The sequence below is a fragment of the Notechis scutatus genome, chromosome 13 (assembly GCF_049901735.1).
Source record: "Notechis scutatus isolate UNSWTSFEM ecotype Mainland chromosome 13, rNotScu1.2, whole genome shotgun sequence".
In the NCBI taxonomy this organism is placed as follows: Eukaryota; Metazoa; Chordata; class Lepidosauria; order Squamata; family Elapidae; genus Notechis; species Notechis scutatus.
In genome coordinates, this window is record NC_142021.1 from 8,134,439 (window position 1) to 8,152,066 (window position 17,628).

A 17,628-nucleotide genomic window follows, 5' to 3' on the forward strand; every position below is an offset into this window, starting at 1 on the left:
GGAGTCTCTGAGAGTCACGAACAAATCTTCACACTAATTAAACGAACTAATTTTCTCCTGCAAGCACCACTCCCCTTTCGCTCCTCTTTATTCCCTATGGGAGGGGCCATTCACTGTCCACCTCTGCCTTTACTCCCGAGTTGATCCTTCTTCCTTAACTGTTCCCTTCTCCTGGCAGCTCTGCACATGTGCACATCAGGAACAGGCTCCAGCTGTTCTTCTGCCCCACTGATCTCCAACTCTGAAGGCAGCTGATAACTGTCGGACGGCCTTGGCCTCATCTCTGCCTCTGACGCAGAGCCCTCATCAGAGCCTTCCCCAAACTCCAGGACTGGCCCATGTCCCTCCCCAGCCTCCTCACTGTCCGAGTCTGCCATCAGCTCTGCTGGCTGTTGGTGGGTCAAGGTTACAACGGCACTGAAAAAAGCAACTGATGACCGTTTTTCACCCTGATGACCATTGCAATCACCTGATCAAAATTCAGGCGCTTGGCAACTGGCTCATATTTATGACGGTTGCAGTGTCCCAGGATCAGGACCTTCTGATCAACAATAAGTCAATAGGGAAGCCAGATTCGCTGACCATTTTTCTAACTGAACAACTGCAGCGATTCACTTAAGAACAGTGGAAAGAGACTTCCGGTTTGAAGGGCTTCGGTGACAGACAGGAATCCGCGATCGTGCGTGGTTTCTGCCTGGGCTCGCCGCTGGAGCGCCCCTGAGCCAGCTGGTTTCGGGGCTAAGCCACCCTGTAGAGGTGGTGAAGAGGGGGGAGACCGCCAGCAGGGTCGAGGAGAGCCGCATCTCTCCTCCTCAGCTGGCCAAACTCCCTTTCCCGAAGGCGGTAGGAGCAGTGGTCAGAAATGGCCACCTCAAAGAAGAACTCAATCGGAAAAAAACGTGCAGGAGGAAGATAAGAAGTGAAAGTTTTGGCTGACCGGGTTCTGGAGAACCGATAGTGGAAATTTTGAGTAGTTTGGAGAACCGGCAAATCTGACTGGCCCCACCAACCCCATCTATTCTCTGCCTCCCATTGAGTCCCAGCTGATTAGCTGGGTCTTCTTTGGTTGCCCTGCCCAGGAGAACGGAGCTGGAAAGCAGGTTAGTGGGGTGGGGAGGGAATGGGGATTTTGCAGTATATCCTTCCCCTACCACACCCACTAAGCCACGCCCACCAAGCCACACCTACAGAACCAGTAGTAAAAATTTTTGAATCCCAACACTGAAGAACAGCAAGGAAATACGGGAAATTATACCTGACTTGATTTGATGGCTATTTCTTGCTTGAGCTGGTCCAGAACATTTGAGGCCTCCTTGGTGTGGCCTCCCAAATGCTGGATGGACTCTTCGAGTCCTTCTTGCCCCGCCTTTGCCACCTGCAGGGCAACTTCCAAGACGATCTTCTCGTTCTGCAAATAGCGGATGGAGTCGTCCTTCGAGGCAGCCTCTCCTTGCAGTTCAGCCAACCTGGCCTCCAGTTCGTCGTAGCGCACCTGAAGCTCCCCCACGGTTTGGTCTCGGGTCTGTAACGTCTCTTGGGTGGAGGTCAATTGTCTCATGAGGTCCAGCTGCTCCTGCTGCAGAGTCTCCACCTGAACATCTCGCTGTTGAAGCGTTAGCTTGACCTGAGCCAAGAACACGAAGAAGTTCACCCTCACCCTGATCTCCTCTCAAGGTAAAAGAAGGCATCCTTCCACCTGGCCTTAACTCTTAACTTAAGATGTCCCAAAGGTTCTGTTTCAAGAGGCAACTGGACTCCCTTGTTATTCTTTGAAGACGTTTTGCTTGTCATCTAAGTAGCTTCTTCAGCTCTGAAGAAGCTTCTTAGATGAGAAGCAAAACGTCTTCAAAAAATAACAAGGAAGTCCAGTTGTCTCTTGAAAAAGCAGCTTTGGGACAACCATGACCTGGATGACTGAGAATCTCCATAGACTCTTAACTCAAGAGTTGTCAGCTTCCAAAACCCAAGAAAGGCACATAATGATTCTTCCAAGCAGAATTTTGCTGTTGTTCCTCACCTACTGACAGAATCTTGCCAGATTAAAGCAAACAACCGTCCCCATACTCACCGTTCCCGACTCACTGGAGAAGAGCCTAACGCTGGGAACGATTTGAGGGCAAAAGAAGAAAGGGACAGCAGAGGAGGAGGTGGCTGGATGGAGTCACTGAAGCAGTAGGGGTGAGCTTCAATGGACTCCAGGGGCTGGTAGAGGACAGGAAGGCCTGGAGGAACGTTGTCCATGAGGTCGCAATGGGTCAGACACGACTTTGCGACTAACAACAATAACAACAACCATCCCCATAAGCATATATTCTGGGAACTGTTGACGAGGAGCCGTCTTCACCCTCTTTCTCAGACACAAGCTATGTGAACTGAGTTGCCGCTTAACTCCTCTGGCACACAGCCCCTACCTCCTGGGAATCCAGACTACATTCCACCACAGGAATCAACCTCAACCTTTACACAAGAGTCCCATATCTTTGGCTGCAATACAATGCACAAAACTTTTGTACCTTTTCTAGCTCCTGCTCCAACGCTGCCGCTGAATCAGCCATCTTCTGAAGCTGTTCTTTCTCTTCCTCAAATTCCTCCAGCTTCCTCTGCAAGTCGTCTTCTACCATACCCTTAGCCTCCTGGATCTGCAGAAAGGCTGCTTCCTGGTCTAACATGTCGGCCTGTGCAGAAGCATCAGAAGTTGTTAAAATGGTGGTAACAGCTGCCAAGGCGATGCTGAGAAACAGGAACCGTATGCATGCAGTTAACTCCACCTTTGTAGAGATTCTCAGTCAGACTTTCAGCTATACAATTTGGGATGAACACCCTTGGAATGGTGTGGGAGTAGGAATGGATTTCCAGAGGGAAAAACTGCAGGCTACAGGAACCAGAAGCACTACTCGGGTGACCCTGAGGACACAGACAAACCTCCAAGTGGCCTCCAACAACCCTCTAAAAGGATGCAAATGGCCAGCTGTCTGCAAGGAGTATGAATCCTTCCATTCCTCACTGTCCAGTCAGAGCTGAAGAAGCTTCTTGGATGAGAAATGAAACGTCTTCGAAAGGAAAAAAAAAGAAATTTGCCTCCTGAAAAAGCACTTTTGGGTTAACTGCACCTTGCCGTTAGATCCAAGTGAGGGGCTTAGTGTTAAACATGCTTCCTTTGATACCAATATATAAAATCACAGCATTAATTACAGGTAACTCCTCGACTTACAACCATTTGTCTAGAAAATGAAGTTACAACGATCTTGACAAAAGGCATCATGACTCATTGAACAACTATCTTGCTTACAGCGATAAATTCTGGTTCCGATTGTGGTCATAAGCCTAGGACTACCTGAATCCACACAAGATTTGTTAAGTTTACGCGTTTATCCATGTCTGCATGGACAAATGAGCTTCTGGTTTTGATTTTTTTAAAAAGTAACTGAACTAAAGTCCTTCAGGTGTTCAGGACCATCGGTTGGCCAAGCAGCAGAGGCCAGAAATAGCATTTCAAAATGAGATGCACATTCCTGAGAAATTTTGGCGTTAAGAGTCATATTTTTGAATGCCGAAAATTCTTAAAACAAAGATCAAGATAAAACCAGAAATCTTTCTTTTGGGGTTAATGGAAAGAGACTTGGGGGGAAAAATTTGGAACTTTGATCTTATAATATATGTTGATGGCAGCAAAACGTCTGTATGCACAAAAGTGGAAGGACATTTCAAGATGAATGGCTACAGAAGTTGACGGCAGAGATGATTAAATTGACCGTTTTGATCAAAGAAAAGAATATCAGTACTTTTATTTCTACCTGGAAACCGTTTCTGGACTTTGTGCTTGGGGTGGGGGGAAAAAAATGAAACCTTGATTTTGGGTTTTACTGATTAGATTGATTTGTTGTTATAGAAATGGCTAGTTTGTATTATTGTGGAAAAGTAAAAAGTTGAGATTCGAGGTTAATGCTTTACTACAACAAAGTGAGTCGGACATCTATGCCTTTTTCTTTTCCCTTTCCTCCTCAGTTTCCTTTCTCCTTCCCCTCTCCATGTGTCCTATTAGTTGTTTTTGTGTTTTTCTATTTTATCCTAGACTCTAATAAAATGTTTAAAGACTGGGATATTCCAGAGAACTGATTCCTTACCCATTAATATAGGTTTACGGGACTGTCAATCAAATAGGCCTCGTTCAGAAAACGTGTATGGCATAGAGAAACCTCTGCCATCGTTACCTCAATGTTTTGCAGCTGCACAGCGATGCGTTCCTTCTCTTTGATCGATCTATGCTGCGTCTCCGTTAATTGATGAGACAGGGTTACGTTCTCTAACTTCAGATGTTCCAACAGGCCAACTTGAGTCATCTGTCCAGCCTGGGGGGGGGAAAAAAGAGTGGAATGAGAGAAAGGACTGCATTTAGAGACATCTGAAGAAATCAATTCCCAGCTATTAAGAGTTAAAACTTTGTGGCCTTCTTTTCTTTAGATTAAAAGGCTTGTAATTTGTGCCTCTGATGGCCTTACGAAGAGACTCAAAGCAACCATTTATCGCTGACTGGTGTTGCTTTCAGCTACTGTCATGCATTTTTATATCACTGTGAGTTTGCCTGGAGTTAGCTGCCTAAGTGAGATGCCATTGTGACATGAATAGATGGCCATATAAACCAATTACCGTAAATAAATGAACGAGGAATAAGAATAGCCTTCATTGGGGCAGCTACGGAAGACTCTACAGACAGATTAACAAAGTTGGAAGGGACCTTGTAGGTCATCTAGTCTAATCCCTCGCCCAAGCAGGAGACCCTACACCATTTCTGACAGATGGCAGTCCAGTCTCTTCTTGAAAGCTTCTAGTGATGAAGCTCCCACAACTTCTGAAGGCAACGTTTGTTCCATTGATGGATTGTTACTGTCAGAAAATTCCTCCTTATTTCCAGGTTGAATCTCTCCTAGTTCAGTTTCCATCCATTGTTCCTTGTCCAGCCTTCGGGTGCCTTGGAAAGTAACTTGACCCCTTCCTCCTCTGTGTGGCAGCCCCTCAAATATTGGAAGATGCTCTCCTGTCTCCCCTGGTCCTTCTCTTCCCTAGACTAGCCAGGCCCAGTTCCTGCAACCGTCCATTGTATGTTTTAGCCTCCAGTCCCCTAATCACCCTGGTTGCTCTTCTCTGCACTCTTTCTAGAGTCTTACTGGTCTACAACTGGTTTGCTCACAGTCAAACATGTGTCACGACCCGAACCCAGAATGACATGCGGTGATTCTTCCAAGTTGAGTTCTTCTATTGTTTTAACACCTATAGACAGACTCTTGCCAGGTTGAACTATAGGCATCTACAATATAGTCTGGGAACTGTTAGGAAGAGACCGTCTTCACCTACTTTCTCCCAGGTTGAATCCAGCCCCTCCCTCCACCTCCTGGTTGCATCCCATCACATCGAGAGAAAATTGTTTCCCATTGAAAACAGCGATTATCACCCCCGTTTGAAACCACAGTCAGCCAATCTCCCTTCGGATCTATTGAATTGACACGGTAATACCTCACATGAGGGAAATGAGGTCTGGGTACTGAATGGGAACAGGAGGAAAGAAAACTGCGCTTGCCTTTATGTTGGCCATATCGCTCTGCAGACGAATCCTTGCTTGTTGAGCCACAGTCAACTGTTGTTGGTACCAATGCCGAACTTTCTGAAGGGATGAGATCTCTGCCTGTGATGACTTCAGCTTACCGGTCAAGGACGTGCGGTCCAGCTCCACTTGCTGGAGTTGGCTTTGTAATGAGGAGAGCTGCTGCCGGAGATCATGAACTAAAAGGCCAGGGTGAAAAAAATGTAAATAAAGGAAGGATAGAGTTAGGAAACTCCGTCTGTAGCTGCCCAACAGCAACGAAGACCTGATTTATTCCTTCTTTTGAAAAATCCGGGATAGCTAATTGAAGAGGAAATGAAATATTTGGCCAATCAAGGAGTGTATGTTTCAAAACCACAGCCGGGGAAAAGTTTAAAATAAATCATACGACATCTGATGGAATGGAACAGGCCGTCAAAGCACAAGGAAGCTCTTAAATTGACTTCTCTTAGAAGATAACTCCACGATCATGAAGCTAACTCCACTGGAAATGTCTATGGAGATTCTCAATCATCCACATCTCATGGTTGTCCCAAAAAGCCTTTTCCAAAAGGCCAGTGGACTTTCTTGGTTTGTTTTTTTTCCCTCCGCTGAAAACGTTTCGCTTCTCATCCAAGAAGCTTCCTCAGGTCTAGCTGACTGGTGGGGAATGGAAGGATTTATGTGTTTTGCAGTCAACCGGTTGTTAGCATCCTTCCAACCCTCCCTGAGGATCTCAGAGAATCATTGAGACCATGTGGTGGGTTATGTGCATCCTCAGATTCAGTGGCCTTTTGGAGAAGGTATCTTTGGGACCTTCACAGGAAGTCTGTCCACTCTGAAGCTGGCCTGACTGAGGCCACCTTGGAGGCTTCAGTGTGGGCCACAATGGTGCTGAGGGATCGGGAGGAGGGGAATAGAGTTAGCTGGGGTTTTGTAGCCAAAACAAAATAGTTTCCCCTGAGAACCAAGGACATTCCCCCACAGGTGGCTGAAAAGAGGAGGAGTGAAGTTTCCAAGCAACCAGACAGCATCTTGATTGGACCATGTGACTTACTGTCAGGGAAAGGGGGAATAACTTTTACAGTACTTTTAATTAGGTTAAAACTGTGGGAAAACTCAGAGTCGGTTTTCACCAGTCTGCGCTTATATATGTCTAATAAAACCTGTTCTTTGAGGAACCTAGTTGCCTCGGAGTTCTACTTACTACGGGCGTATTACTTGGAACCCTGACAAAGTTCTTCATCTTACCACTGTCAACTCATAAAACATTTCTATGGCTGTTTTTATAGTTGCCAACAGAAAGAGAGAGGGAAAAGGGGTTTGAAAGAGCAGTGCGGCAGCTTGGAAATCAAAAGTGCATTCCATGCATAGTTTTTCAGGGATTGTAACTAGGTGACTGAAGTTTCTGCCACCCAAAAATCTAACTGGAGAACATGATTGATGACTCTTGGCTATTGGAGATGTTTCATTGGAGAATATGAATTATGATATACCCAGAGGGGTTGGGGGGAAAACCAGGATCAAGGATGACAATGAATTACATGTCTGAGTCAGCTACACCCAGGTAGTGCCGACATGTTAACTCCCAATAAATCCTGTTTAGTTTTGGAAGTTTGGCTCGAGACTCATGCTGTCATTGGGGTAACTGCTGGAATCTTGACAACCACCTACCAAAGACATGATAATTAAGCAAGGATGGATCAGAATGATTTTATGATCTTTCTGATTTCTCTCTTCAGTACAGACTCACAAAGAAGGCGGCCTGCGGTCAGGTTTACAATCAATCTATTTGGGACTTGACGCTTTGTAGGATCCTCACGCAAGAGCAGATGCACTGAAGGCACTTGGCTTGGTCCTACTCACCCATGCTATCCTTGCCGAGGACATTTTTCTGCAAGTCCTCCACCTTCCCCATCAGCCTCTGGTACTGTTCTTCCGCCAACTGCAGGTCATTGTGGGAAGCAACCAAGCCAGCATTCTTGGCCTCCAAGGTGGTTTGTAACTCAGCCATGGCACGCTCCAGCTCCCAGCAGGACTGCTTCAAGGTAGCCACCTCTGAATTGAGGGAGTCCTGTTTCTGCTGGCTGGTCTCTGAATGTTCCATGAGGGTTTGGAGTTTCATCTGGACCGCAGCCAGCTGGGCTTGCAATTCTGCTTTTTCTTTGAGGGCCTACACAAAGATAAATCTGGTGTCAACACAAGGCAGTGACAGAGGTGTCATCATCGAGACTGGGTTGAGGTAGGCCTTCAAAACCTTCTATAATACCTTCCATGTTTTGGACACAAGACCAAACCTCTTGTCCATGGCACCTCTTCAGAAGGAATTTTTACAGATGGATGGTAGATGTAGATAACAACCCCCAACCGCCATCAAGATCACAAACCACCCCATATTATTTTCATATTCACTCTCTAGGAAGAACAGAGGCCAAACTCCGGTCTCCTGGGAATGCTTTCATTGGGATTCCTGCACCTGGAAGCAAATGGAACCCTGTGGCTTAAATGGCCTCTTCCCAGTCTAAGATCCTACCATCTCAAGAACTTCTGAGATCTGCAGATAAGACTAGGTCTATCAACAGTAACCTGAAATGCCACCCACCTTCCACAGATACCCGATACATTCCATAACCCATCCTTGAACCTATGGAGCAGTGATATGCTTCTCTTGACACTGGAGAATGAGTTTTTCAATAGAAGATCCTTTTGTACCTCATTGGCTTCTAATGACAGTGCCTCCAATTGTCCTTCGAGCCTCATCTTCTCTTTGAGGACTTGAAGAAGCTCATCATGGGTTCCTGTGACTGAACTTTCCATGGATATGCTGTGGCGAGACAAAACAAACACTTTGTGAAATTATGCCAATTACAAAAAAACTAAGATGTTCCTTAGCAGATCAAACAAATGCAAGGCAAGAATCCATGATGTCTATGGAGATTCTCCATCATCCAGGTCATGGTTGTCGCAAAGATGCTTTTTCAAAAGGCAACTGGACTTTGTTTGTCCTAGATACAAATAAATGTTCCATCAGTTCTGAACTGAAGAAGCTTCTTGGATGAGAAGAACTGAATTGAAGAAGCTTCTTGGATGAGAAGAACTGAATTGAAGAAGCTTCTTGGATGAGAAGAACTGAATTGAAGAAGCTTCTTGGATGAGAAGAATTTGAAGAAGCTTCTTGGATGAGAAGAATTTGAACTGAAGAAGCTTCTTGGATGAGAAGAATTTGAACTGAAGAAGCTTCTTGGATGAGAAGAATTTGAACTGAAGAAACTTCTTGGATGAGAAGAATTTGAACTGAAGAAGCTTCTTGGATGAGAAGAATTTGAACTGAAGAAACTTCTTGGATGAGAAGAATTTGAACTGAAGAAGCTTCTTGGATGAGAAGAATTTGAACAAGCTTCTTGGATGAGAAGAACTGAATTGGAGAAGCTTCTTGGATGAGAAGAACTGAATTGAAGAAGCTTCTTGGATGAGAAGAACTGAATTGAAGAAGCTTCTTGGATGAGAAGAACTGAATTGAAGAAGCTTCTTGGATGAGAAGAACTGAATTGAAGAAGCTTCTTGGATGAGAAGAATTTGAAGAAGCTTCTTGGATGAGAAGAATTTGAACTGAAGAAGCTTCTTGGATGAGAAGAATTTGAACTGAAGAAGCTTCTTGGATGAGAAGAATTTGAACTGAAGAAACTTCTTGGATGAGAAGAATTTGAACTGAAGAAGCTTCTTGGATGAGAAGAATTTGAACTGAAGAAACTTCTTGGATGAGAAGAATTTGAACTGAAGAAGCTTCTTGGATGAGAAGAATTTGAACAAGCTTCTTGGATGAGAAGAACTGAATTGGAGAAGCTTCTTGGATGAGAAGAACTGAATTGAAGAAGCTTCTTGGATGAGAAGAACTGAATTGAAGAAGCTTCTTGGATGAGAAGAACTGAATTGAAGAAGCTTCTTGGATGAGAAGAACTGAATTGAAGAAGCTTCTTGGATGAGAAGAATTTGAAGAAGCTTCTTGGATGAGAAGAATTTGAACTGAAGAAGCTTCTTGGATGAGAAGAATTTGAACTGAAGAAGCTTCTTGGATGAGAAGAATTTGAACTGAAGAAACTTCTTGGATGAGAAGAATTTGAACTGAAGAAGCTTCTTGGATGAGAAGAATTTGAACTGAAGAAACTTCTTGGATGAGAAGAATTTGAACTGAAGAAACTTCTTGGATGAGAAGAATTTGAACTGAAGAAACTTCTTGGATGAGAATAATTTGAACTGAAGAAGCTTCTTGGATGAGAAGAATTTGAACAAGCTTCTTCTTGGATGAGAAGAACTGAATTGGAGAAGCTTCTTGGATGAGAAGAACTGAATTGAAGAAGCTTCTTGGATGAGAAGAACTGAATTGAAGAAGCTTCTTGGATGAGAAGAACTGAATTGAAGAAGCTTCTTGGATGAGAAGAACTGAATTGAAGAAGCTTCTTGCGGATGAGAAGAACTGAATTGAAGAAGCTTCTTGGATGAGAAGAACTGAATTGAAGAAACTTCTTGGATGAGAAGAACTGAATTGAAGAAGCTTCTTGGATGAGAAGAACTGAATTGAAGAAACTTCTTGGATGAGAAGAAGAAGCTTCTTGGATGAGAAGAAGAAGCTTCTTGGATGAGAAGAATTTGAAATGAAGAAACTTCTTGGATGAGAAGAACTGAACTGGAGAAGCTTCTTGGATGAGAAATGGAACATCTTCCAGGAAAAACATCTTCTCATCCAAGAAGCTTCTTCAGTTCAGAACTGAAAGGAGGACGGAGTTTTCCTTGTTTCCAGGACAAACAAACAAAGCCCAGTTGCCTTTTGAAAAGGCACCTTTGGGACAAAAGGAGTCCAAGCTGGAGCCTTCAGAGTTGGAGAAGATGCCATAACAGCTTTACCTGCTCGAAATACTGTCCCGCCGGCTTCTGGCTTCCCCGTTGACTTCCTGGTCTTGAGCCCGTTGCTCTGTTGCCGCAGCCTGCAATACCTCCTTGATGGAAGGGAACTGCCCAACAGCATCCAACGGGACCTCCTGCCCGTTGACGGCGAAGGCCATACCCGGCTTGCTTCGGGGGCTGAAGGAAGCGAGGCCCCTTCCCGATACGCTACTGTAGGTCGAGCTGTCGCTTTCGTTGCCGTCCAGCCTCATCCCCGCTTCGCTGCCATCCACCTCTGACAGGCTGTCTCCCGTCAAGGACAAAGCTTCCAGCCGGTCGTCTGAATCGGGGCTCAGACTGATGGAAGACACCACCGAGGTCAGGCTGTTGGAGTTCGGCTTCAGAGATCCGCCCGAGCAATCGGCCACCGGCATGGTCCCGCCGGCACTTCCGTCTGGGTTTTCCGTTCGATAATCTGCCAGCGACCGAATCCGGCTTGTACGGGAAGATTTGGAACTTTTTTTCTCTTTCCAGGAAGCTGGGAGGCCCAAGCTGCCCACTTTCGGTCCTCGTGGGACGCTGGTTCGCAAAAAGGAGTATTCTTTGGTCATCGCCACAGTGCTGGCCCTTGGTAAGATCTCCGGATTCCACATCAGCTCAGGATCCAGGGTGCTGGAGGGGCGGCTTTTAGCTGTAAACAGCTGGAGTAAAAGAAATAGTAATAACAATAAATCATCATCATTGTATATTTTAAGAAAATACTTGGTTGATACCTAGGATTCTGGCAGCCACCCATATCAACCATCATGCCAGTTAATAATATTTGTGATACATTTTTAAACGTTCAGTTGACTAAGTTTCATGTTTAATGAATAAAGTAAATAATAATAATAATAGTAACAGTAGTAGTACTAGACATTGCAATACCTGGGGATGCACAAATTGAAGACACGCAGCAAGAAAAAAAATCACAAAGTATCGGGACATACAAATTGAAGTTAAGCAACTTTGGAAAAAGAATCGTGTCTTATCCCAATTGTAATTGGAGCCCTTGGAGCAATACTTAAAAGGCTGCCTCGCTATTTGGAAATCCTGAATTTATCAGACTTGAATACCCTGATTCTACAAAAAAACCACCCTACTTGGAACAGCTTATATCCTCCGACGTTACCTGAACGGTTCCTAGGTCCTTGGTTAGGACTCGAGCTGTTGAGCTACCAACCAGCCCCCAAAGGCTGTGAATCTCACTAAAGATTAACAATAACAACAATAATAATATCGTTGTACCAGGAGATGCCAGAGTCGAAGAAAAAGAACTGGAAAAAAATCACGCAATATCGTGACCTGGCCATCGAAATGATATGATTATGGATGGAACATGTAACAGTGACACCCACTGTCATCGGGGCACTTAGTACCATGTCCAAGAATTTTATAAAATACATCAAGAAATTGCAGCTTCCTACAATAACACCAGCGGAAGTGCAAAAAACTGGGCTACTCGGAACATCGTATATTTTAAGAAGAGACTTGGTTGATACCTAAGATGCTGGCAGCAACCCATATCAACCATCAGCACCAGTTAATAATATTTGTGATACATTTTTAAACGTTCAGTTGACTGAGTTTCATGTTTAACGAATAAAAGATGATAGTAATAATAGTAATAATAATATTAAGTTTTTACTAGTCCCAAATTGAATATTAAATCTTAAGTAATATATACTTAGAAATGACCTCAACAGCTCTTAGGTCCTTGGTTAGGATTTGAACTCTTTAAGTTTTAATCAATCCCAGACTGTGAATCGAACTGAAGATTAAATTTAAATGTTGATGATGATGATGCAAGAAATACCACTTGACTGCAAGCAAGACTTGGTGGGACCACATAATAAAGTCACAGAAAATGAAGAAGCTAAAGTGCTCCGGGAAGTTTAGAATTCAAAGAGACAGGCATCTGCCACACAACACCCCAAGACTTGACAATTGTCCATTACAAAGGCAAAAAAGTCTGGATAGTGGATGTGGCAATACCTAAAGATAGCAGAAAACTGAAGAAAAAAAATCACAAAATATAAAGATAAGACAGAACTAGAACCACTGCGGCAAAAGAAAGCAAAGGTAGTGCCAATAGGGAATAGGTCCCTTGGGTGCAATCCCAAAACATCTCGAGCACCACTGGCATTGACATCACCACCACTGGTCAACTACAGCACTTGAACACCAGCGGCATTGACACAATCCCCATCAGTCAATTGCCCGAGGCAGCTTTACTCAGAACAGCTGACATCCTGCAAGAATTCCTAAACTTCAACTTGTGCTTCTCTGGGATCCTTGGGAAGGACTCAAAATTCAGTGGACAAAAAAATGCCAGTTCCAGCCTCAACATCTGGCTGACCACGCAGAGGAATAAAAAAAAAACAACCCACCTCCGGAATCTTTTTTGCTAGGCACTTACTCTCTCCTGATGCCTCTTGACGCGATACTGCTTCAGCTGCTCTTCCAAGCGCTTCCGGGCCTGAAGTCGGATCACTTCTTCCTTCTCCAGCGGGAGAGGAGCATCGGCTGAGCCTGCGAGGAAGAAGGAGCAAGTTAAGTCGCTCGGGGACAATAAACAATAAACAAGGAGGTAGGACAGACAGGAAGCGCTCTTTGCAAAGTCGCCAGAAATTTAGATACCAGGTTTAAAAAAAAAAAAAAAAAGAGGTTCAAAATTTCTCAAGAGGGGATTTGATTTTTGCTGGAGCGAGGTATTTCATGAGGAGAGAGCCAGAGAAGAGAGCTGGGATCTTCAGGATCCCAGAGAGCGACAGCCACATGCTTTCCAAATGTTTTGGATACTAACTTAATTAGGATATTACCATCACCGCTGTCAGCCTGCTCGCTTTGCAACCTGTCAGCCTGACGATCTTTGCAACGGGACGGGAAATTGGAATGTGGGAGGAAGGAGGTTTCTCTGTGTGTGTCTGTGTGTTTGGAATCCACATTGGGTCGGGCAAGGAGGCATCTGCTTTCCCAAAACGAAATAAGCATGGCTAATTGGACACTGACTGATTGCAGGGGGGGAGTGGCTGGGGGGGGTGGAGAAGGGAAAAGTTAGCTGTAAAGTTTTCACGCCAATTCACCAGATTCCACTTCTCTTAGCCACTTATTGCTCTAATAAAGCATAATCTTGGAAAAATCTCAAGCCAGGAAGGAGTCTTCGTTTGCTAGCTGACCAAGTGAGACAGATGACGGTTGTAGCCCCAAAAGCCTCAAAGGAACCATTGTTTTATTCTTTGCTAACGTCACTTTTAACTGTCAAGGCGTGATTAGCCACCCAAAGTCTCATTCATGAGATGGGAGACCATTAATTAATACATCGACTAGAAAGATACTCGTGCTTCGCTATGAAACTATGTGGTCAGGCTTAGTTTTTGGGGAGGAAAATTAGGGAGGGAAATTTTTGCCTCTGCCTACCAGCATCCATTGGTATTCATCTGGCTAACGTCCTGTCAGGGTGTGAGAGAGTTGAGGGCTATTTGGAAACTGAAAGAGTGTTTGCTGTGTCAGCAAGGAGACAGCAAGGAGCCTGGGCGTGGCTTAGCTCAACTGTTCTGTACTAAAGCCGCTTGGTGCTGTGAAACTGAAACTCCTCTCCCCTGCTTGTGTTTTGCATTTGGAAGAGATTTCTTTTCAGGTGGGGAGGGGGAGAAGAACTCCTTAGCATCAGAGCGTGTTAATGATAATAATATAGATAATACTAATGCTCTGATGGTCATTTCGAAAAATCCTTTCTTAGTGAGCCCCTAGGAGCCAAGAGGAACATACGTGACAAATGTCACGTTTGTAGGCTTTATGGTTCTGGAGATTTTGGGATGATGCGTGAGTGATATTTTGCTTTTATATCTATATAGATTCAACCGATCAATCTGTGAATAATGGTTGCCCCTCCGCTCAAAACAGGGTCTAGCAAGCCCTTCCAGCCCAACGGAAGCTTTGCACCACTGTCTAATCTGCATGAAGACTGCTGGCAGATTTTTTTCCCCCCCTTGGAATTTTTTTAAGCCTCCGAGAGTCACGGGGAAATGACCATGGATGACACACAAGGTGTCACCGGAGAAGCGTGACTCAATTTTTCATCCTTGTTTGGGTGTTTAAAATCGAAATAGGATTGTCAACTTAGAAGTAAAATGTGGCCTCATGGGACGCTGCAGAGGGCTGTAAATGCAGCCCGGTTGCCAAGCATACAAAATCTGATGTGTGTGTGTGTGTCTGTCTGTCTGTCTGTCTGTCTGTCTGTCTGTATGTCAAATCTAGGTTCTTAGTAACCCCCAAGTAGCTCCCTTGGAACTTCAAGTGGCCGCTCAGCGACAAATCCCAAACCAAGCACCATCCGTCTCGACAATTAAGAAAACGACCACATATAGAGTCTTGACTTACAACAGTCCGTTTCGCGACCGTTCAAAGTTACAACGCTGAGGAAAGGCGACTCATGATCGTTTTTCATACTTTACGACCGTTACAGGCCGCCCCCTTGTGGTCCCATGATCGAAATTCAGACGCTTGGCAACCGGCGTGTAACTTATGTCACCGCCCACCAAGCCACGCCCACAGAACCGATAGTAAAAAAAAATTGAATCCCATCACTGCCCCAGGGCCCTGAGTTTGACACCCCTGGCATGGAATTTGGTAACCACATTGATCAGAGGGGGGTGGAAAACACCTTGATTTTAAGAGAAATAGCAAATGGCAACCTTGATTCCGAGCCCACCAGGTTCATTTAAAAAAAAAAAAAAAAATCAAGCCAATTCGTTAAAGGCAAGGTGAGACGTGCTTAGGGGTTAAGGATCAGCTCGTGCTTCAAAAGCAGCAGCATTCAGAAGAAATTCTGCAGAGGCAGAGAAATGGAGATGAGGAGGAAGAGAGGAAGGGGAAAAAAAACTTCTTTGAGGCGGAGCGAGAAAGAAACAGGTGGGCTCCACTGTGAAGAGATGCTTACACAATTCAGTTTCTTGCAAAGGGAGGCTTAGTTTGAGAGACTGCAGGGCGTCCTTCCTAAGAGTTAAGCTCTCATCACTATCACCCCGAGACGCCTTTAGGTGCTCACGGAAACCAGGCACACCTGAAGCGGGTTCTTTCACCCGGGAGCTTTCGGTGGGGCCCAGAGGCACAGGCTGTTCGGGGTCGTAAGACGTCGGTCCGTTTGCGCAAGGTTCTTGGGTGCTCTTGAGGGCTGAGGTGTCCCCTTCGGTTGACCCTCGGCCGTTATTTACACGAAACACTGGGGTGGGGGGAAAAAAAAAAGAACAGGGGTTAAGGATGGGTGCCATGTTCTTACCTGTTCCTATGCTCAGGAAGCCACGGAGAGAACAAACACCCAGAAACACCCAATATACTCTAAATCGCTTTAAGCATCACTGCAGATGAAAGCAAGCTTAACAAATAAAAACATTAACGGTTATAGCAATAGCCCTTAGACTTATATACCGCTTTACGGGGTTTTACAGCCCTCTCTTAAGCGGTTTACAGAGTCAGCCTCTTGCCCCTAACAATCTGGGTCCTCGTCTAACTGATCTCGGAAAGATGGAAGGCCCAGTCAACCTTGAGCCGGTCACAACTGAACTCCTGGTGTGTGGGCAGAGTTAGCCTGCAAAACTAAACTCTAACCACTGTCAACTTTGGAAGGAAGAGAGGGAAGGAGGGAGGGAGGGAGGAAGGGAGGGAGGAAGGGAGGAAGGAAGGAAGGGAGGAAGGGAAGGAGGGAGGGAGGGAGGGAGGGAGGGAGGAGGAAGGGAGGAAGGAAGGAAGGAAGGAAGGAAGGAAGGAAGGAAGGAAGGAAGGAAGGAAGGAAGGAAGGAAGAGCAATAGCACTTAGACTTATATACCGCTTTATAGTGCTTTCCAGCCCTCTCTAAGTGGTTTACAGAGTCAGCCTCTTGCCCCCAACAATCTGGGTCTCCTCATTTTACCGACCTCGAAAGGATGGGAAGGCTGAGTCAACTTTCAGCCAGTCAGGATCGAACTGCTGACAGTGGGCAGAATTAGCCTGCCACACTGCATTTGAACCACTGCACCACACGACTCTTGCAAATAAAAATCTGGAAACGTTCCGAAGTATTGGACAGGGAGATGAGATTTGTTTTATGCATCAACCATAATGTCTAGCACATCCCTCCCCTCGCTGGGTCCGAGAGTCAATTTATTTCTCCCTCCTTCCCGATGTTTCTAAAACCTCACCAGGCAGAGGGAATAGAGTTCTCTTAATTCGGATCCATGCGCTTTGGTATCCTCCATCTTAATGGGCAATAAGTTAGGAGACTGTCTCAGGCAGATGTTCTTCCTGTCTCCCTTAATGCTCTTCTTTTAATTACAGAGGGGTTTGATAAAAACAGATGCTCTGAGGCCACCCTTTCTCCTCCCTGGTTGTCATTCTTCAGGCTGGCTGGTTGTGAGTCAGCTCTTCGGAGGCAGAGCGGGCATTTGTGGCTCTCAAATCTTAAAATGCCAAAATTTAAGCTGGCTCCAGACGTTGTGGGCGCTCCAGCACTGGAGGTTTTTAAGAAGAGACCGGACAGCCGTTGGTCTGGAATGGTGTAGGGCTTCTTGCCTGAGCAGAGGGTTGGACTAGAAGACCTCCAAGGCCCCTTTCAACTTTGTTCTACTTCGTTCTACTCCTCATTACTTTGAGTTATTTTAAGATGCAACTCCAAGACAGAGACCTTTCTGACTAAAGCCCCCCCCACCCCAATCCAGTGCTGATTTAACAGGATTAGAATCAGAATAGAGCTGGAGGGGACCCTGGAGGTCTTCTAGTCCAGCCCCCTGCTCTACAGGAGACCCTATACCATTTCAGACAAAGGGCTATCCAGTCTCTTCTTAAAAACCTCCAGAGATGGAGCAGCCACAGCTTTTTCCAGAGAAAAAGGGAGGATGGAAGAAGAAGTGGGTGGAAAAAACAAAGTTTTTTTTTCTTAGAACCACATCTGGAGTTTAGACACAGTTCTAAGACCTTCTTCCTCTTCTACTTTGCAATAGACGAATACATGGACAATGGTAGATATCTCCACAGCATTAGCCATGAAAGACATGGAGTGGTAACAGTGACTCTCGCCTCACAATCAGGAGGCTGTGAATTCGATTCTAGGTAGAGGCAGATATCTCTCTCTCTCTCTGGACACACCGAGAAT

At 45.1% G+C, this 17,628-nt stretch overlaps 1 protein-coding gene across 3 annotated transcripts in view; it reads right to left on the minus strand.

Moving 5' to 3' along the window:
* Positions 1-17,628, minus strand: part of GOLGA3 (golgin A3) — a 38,861-nt gene that overhangs the window by 20,463 nt on the left and 770 nt on the right. For 2 of the 3 annotated variants that reach the window (XM_087942861.1, XM_087942860.1), the window contains exons 2-10: positions 15,441-15,722; positions 12,918-13,030; positions 10,481-11,160; positions 8,291-8,402; positions 7,445-7,751; positions 5,576-5,778; positions 4,212-4,349; positions 2,514-2,675; positions 1,256-1,624 (exon numbers count right to left, since the gene is read on the minus strand). In XM_087942861.1, coding sequence (XP_087798987.1) covers positions 1,256-1,624; positions 2,514-2,675; positions 4,212-4,349; positions 5,576-5,778; positions 7,445-7,751; positions 8,291-8,402; positions 10,481-11,160; positions 12,918-13,030; positions 15,441-15,722 — 2,366 coding nt within the window. The remainder of the gene's footprint in view (positions 1-1,255; positions 1,625-2,513; positions 2,676-4,211; positions 4,350-5,575; positions 5,779-7,444; positions 7,752-8,290; positions 8,403-10,480; positions 11,161-12,917; positions 13,031-15,440; positions 15,723-17,628) is intronic. The other variant, XM_087942862.1, reaches the window with a different exon arrangement.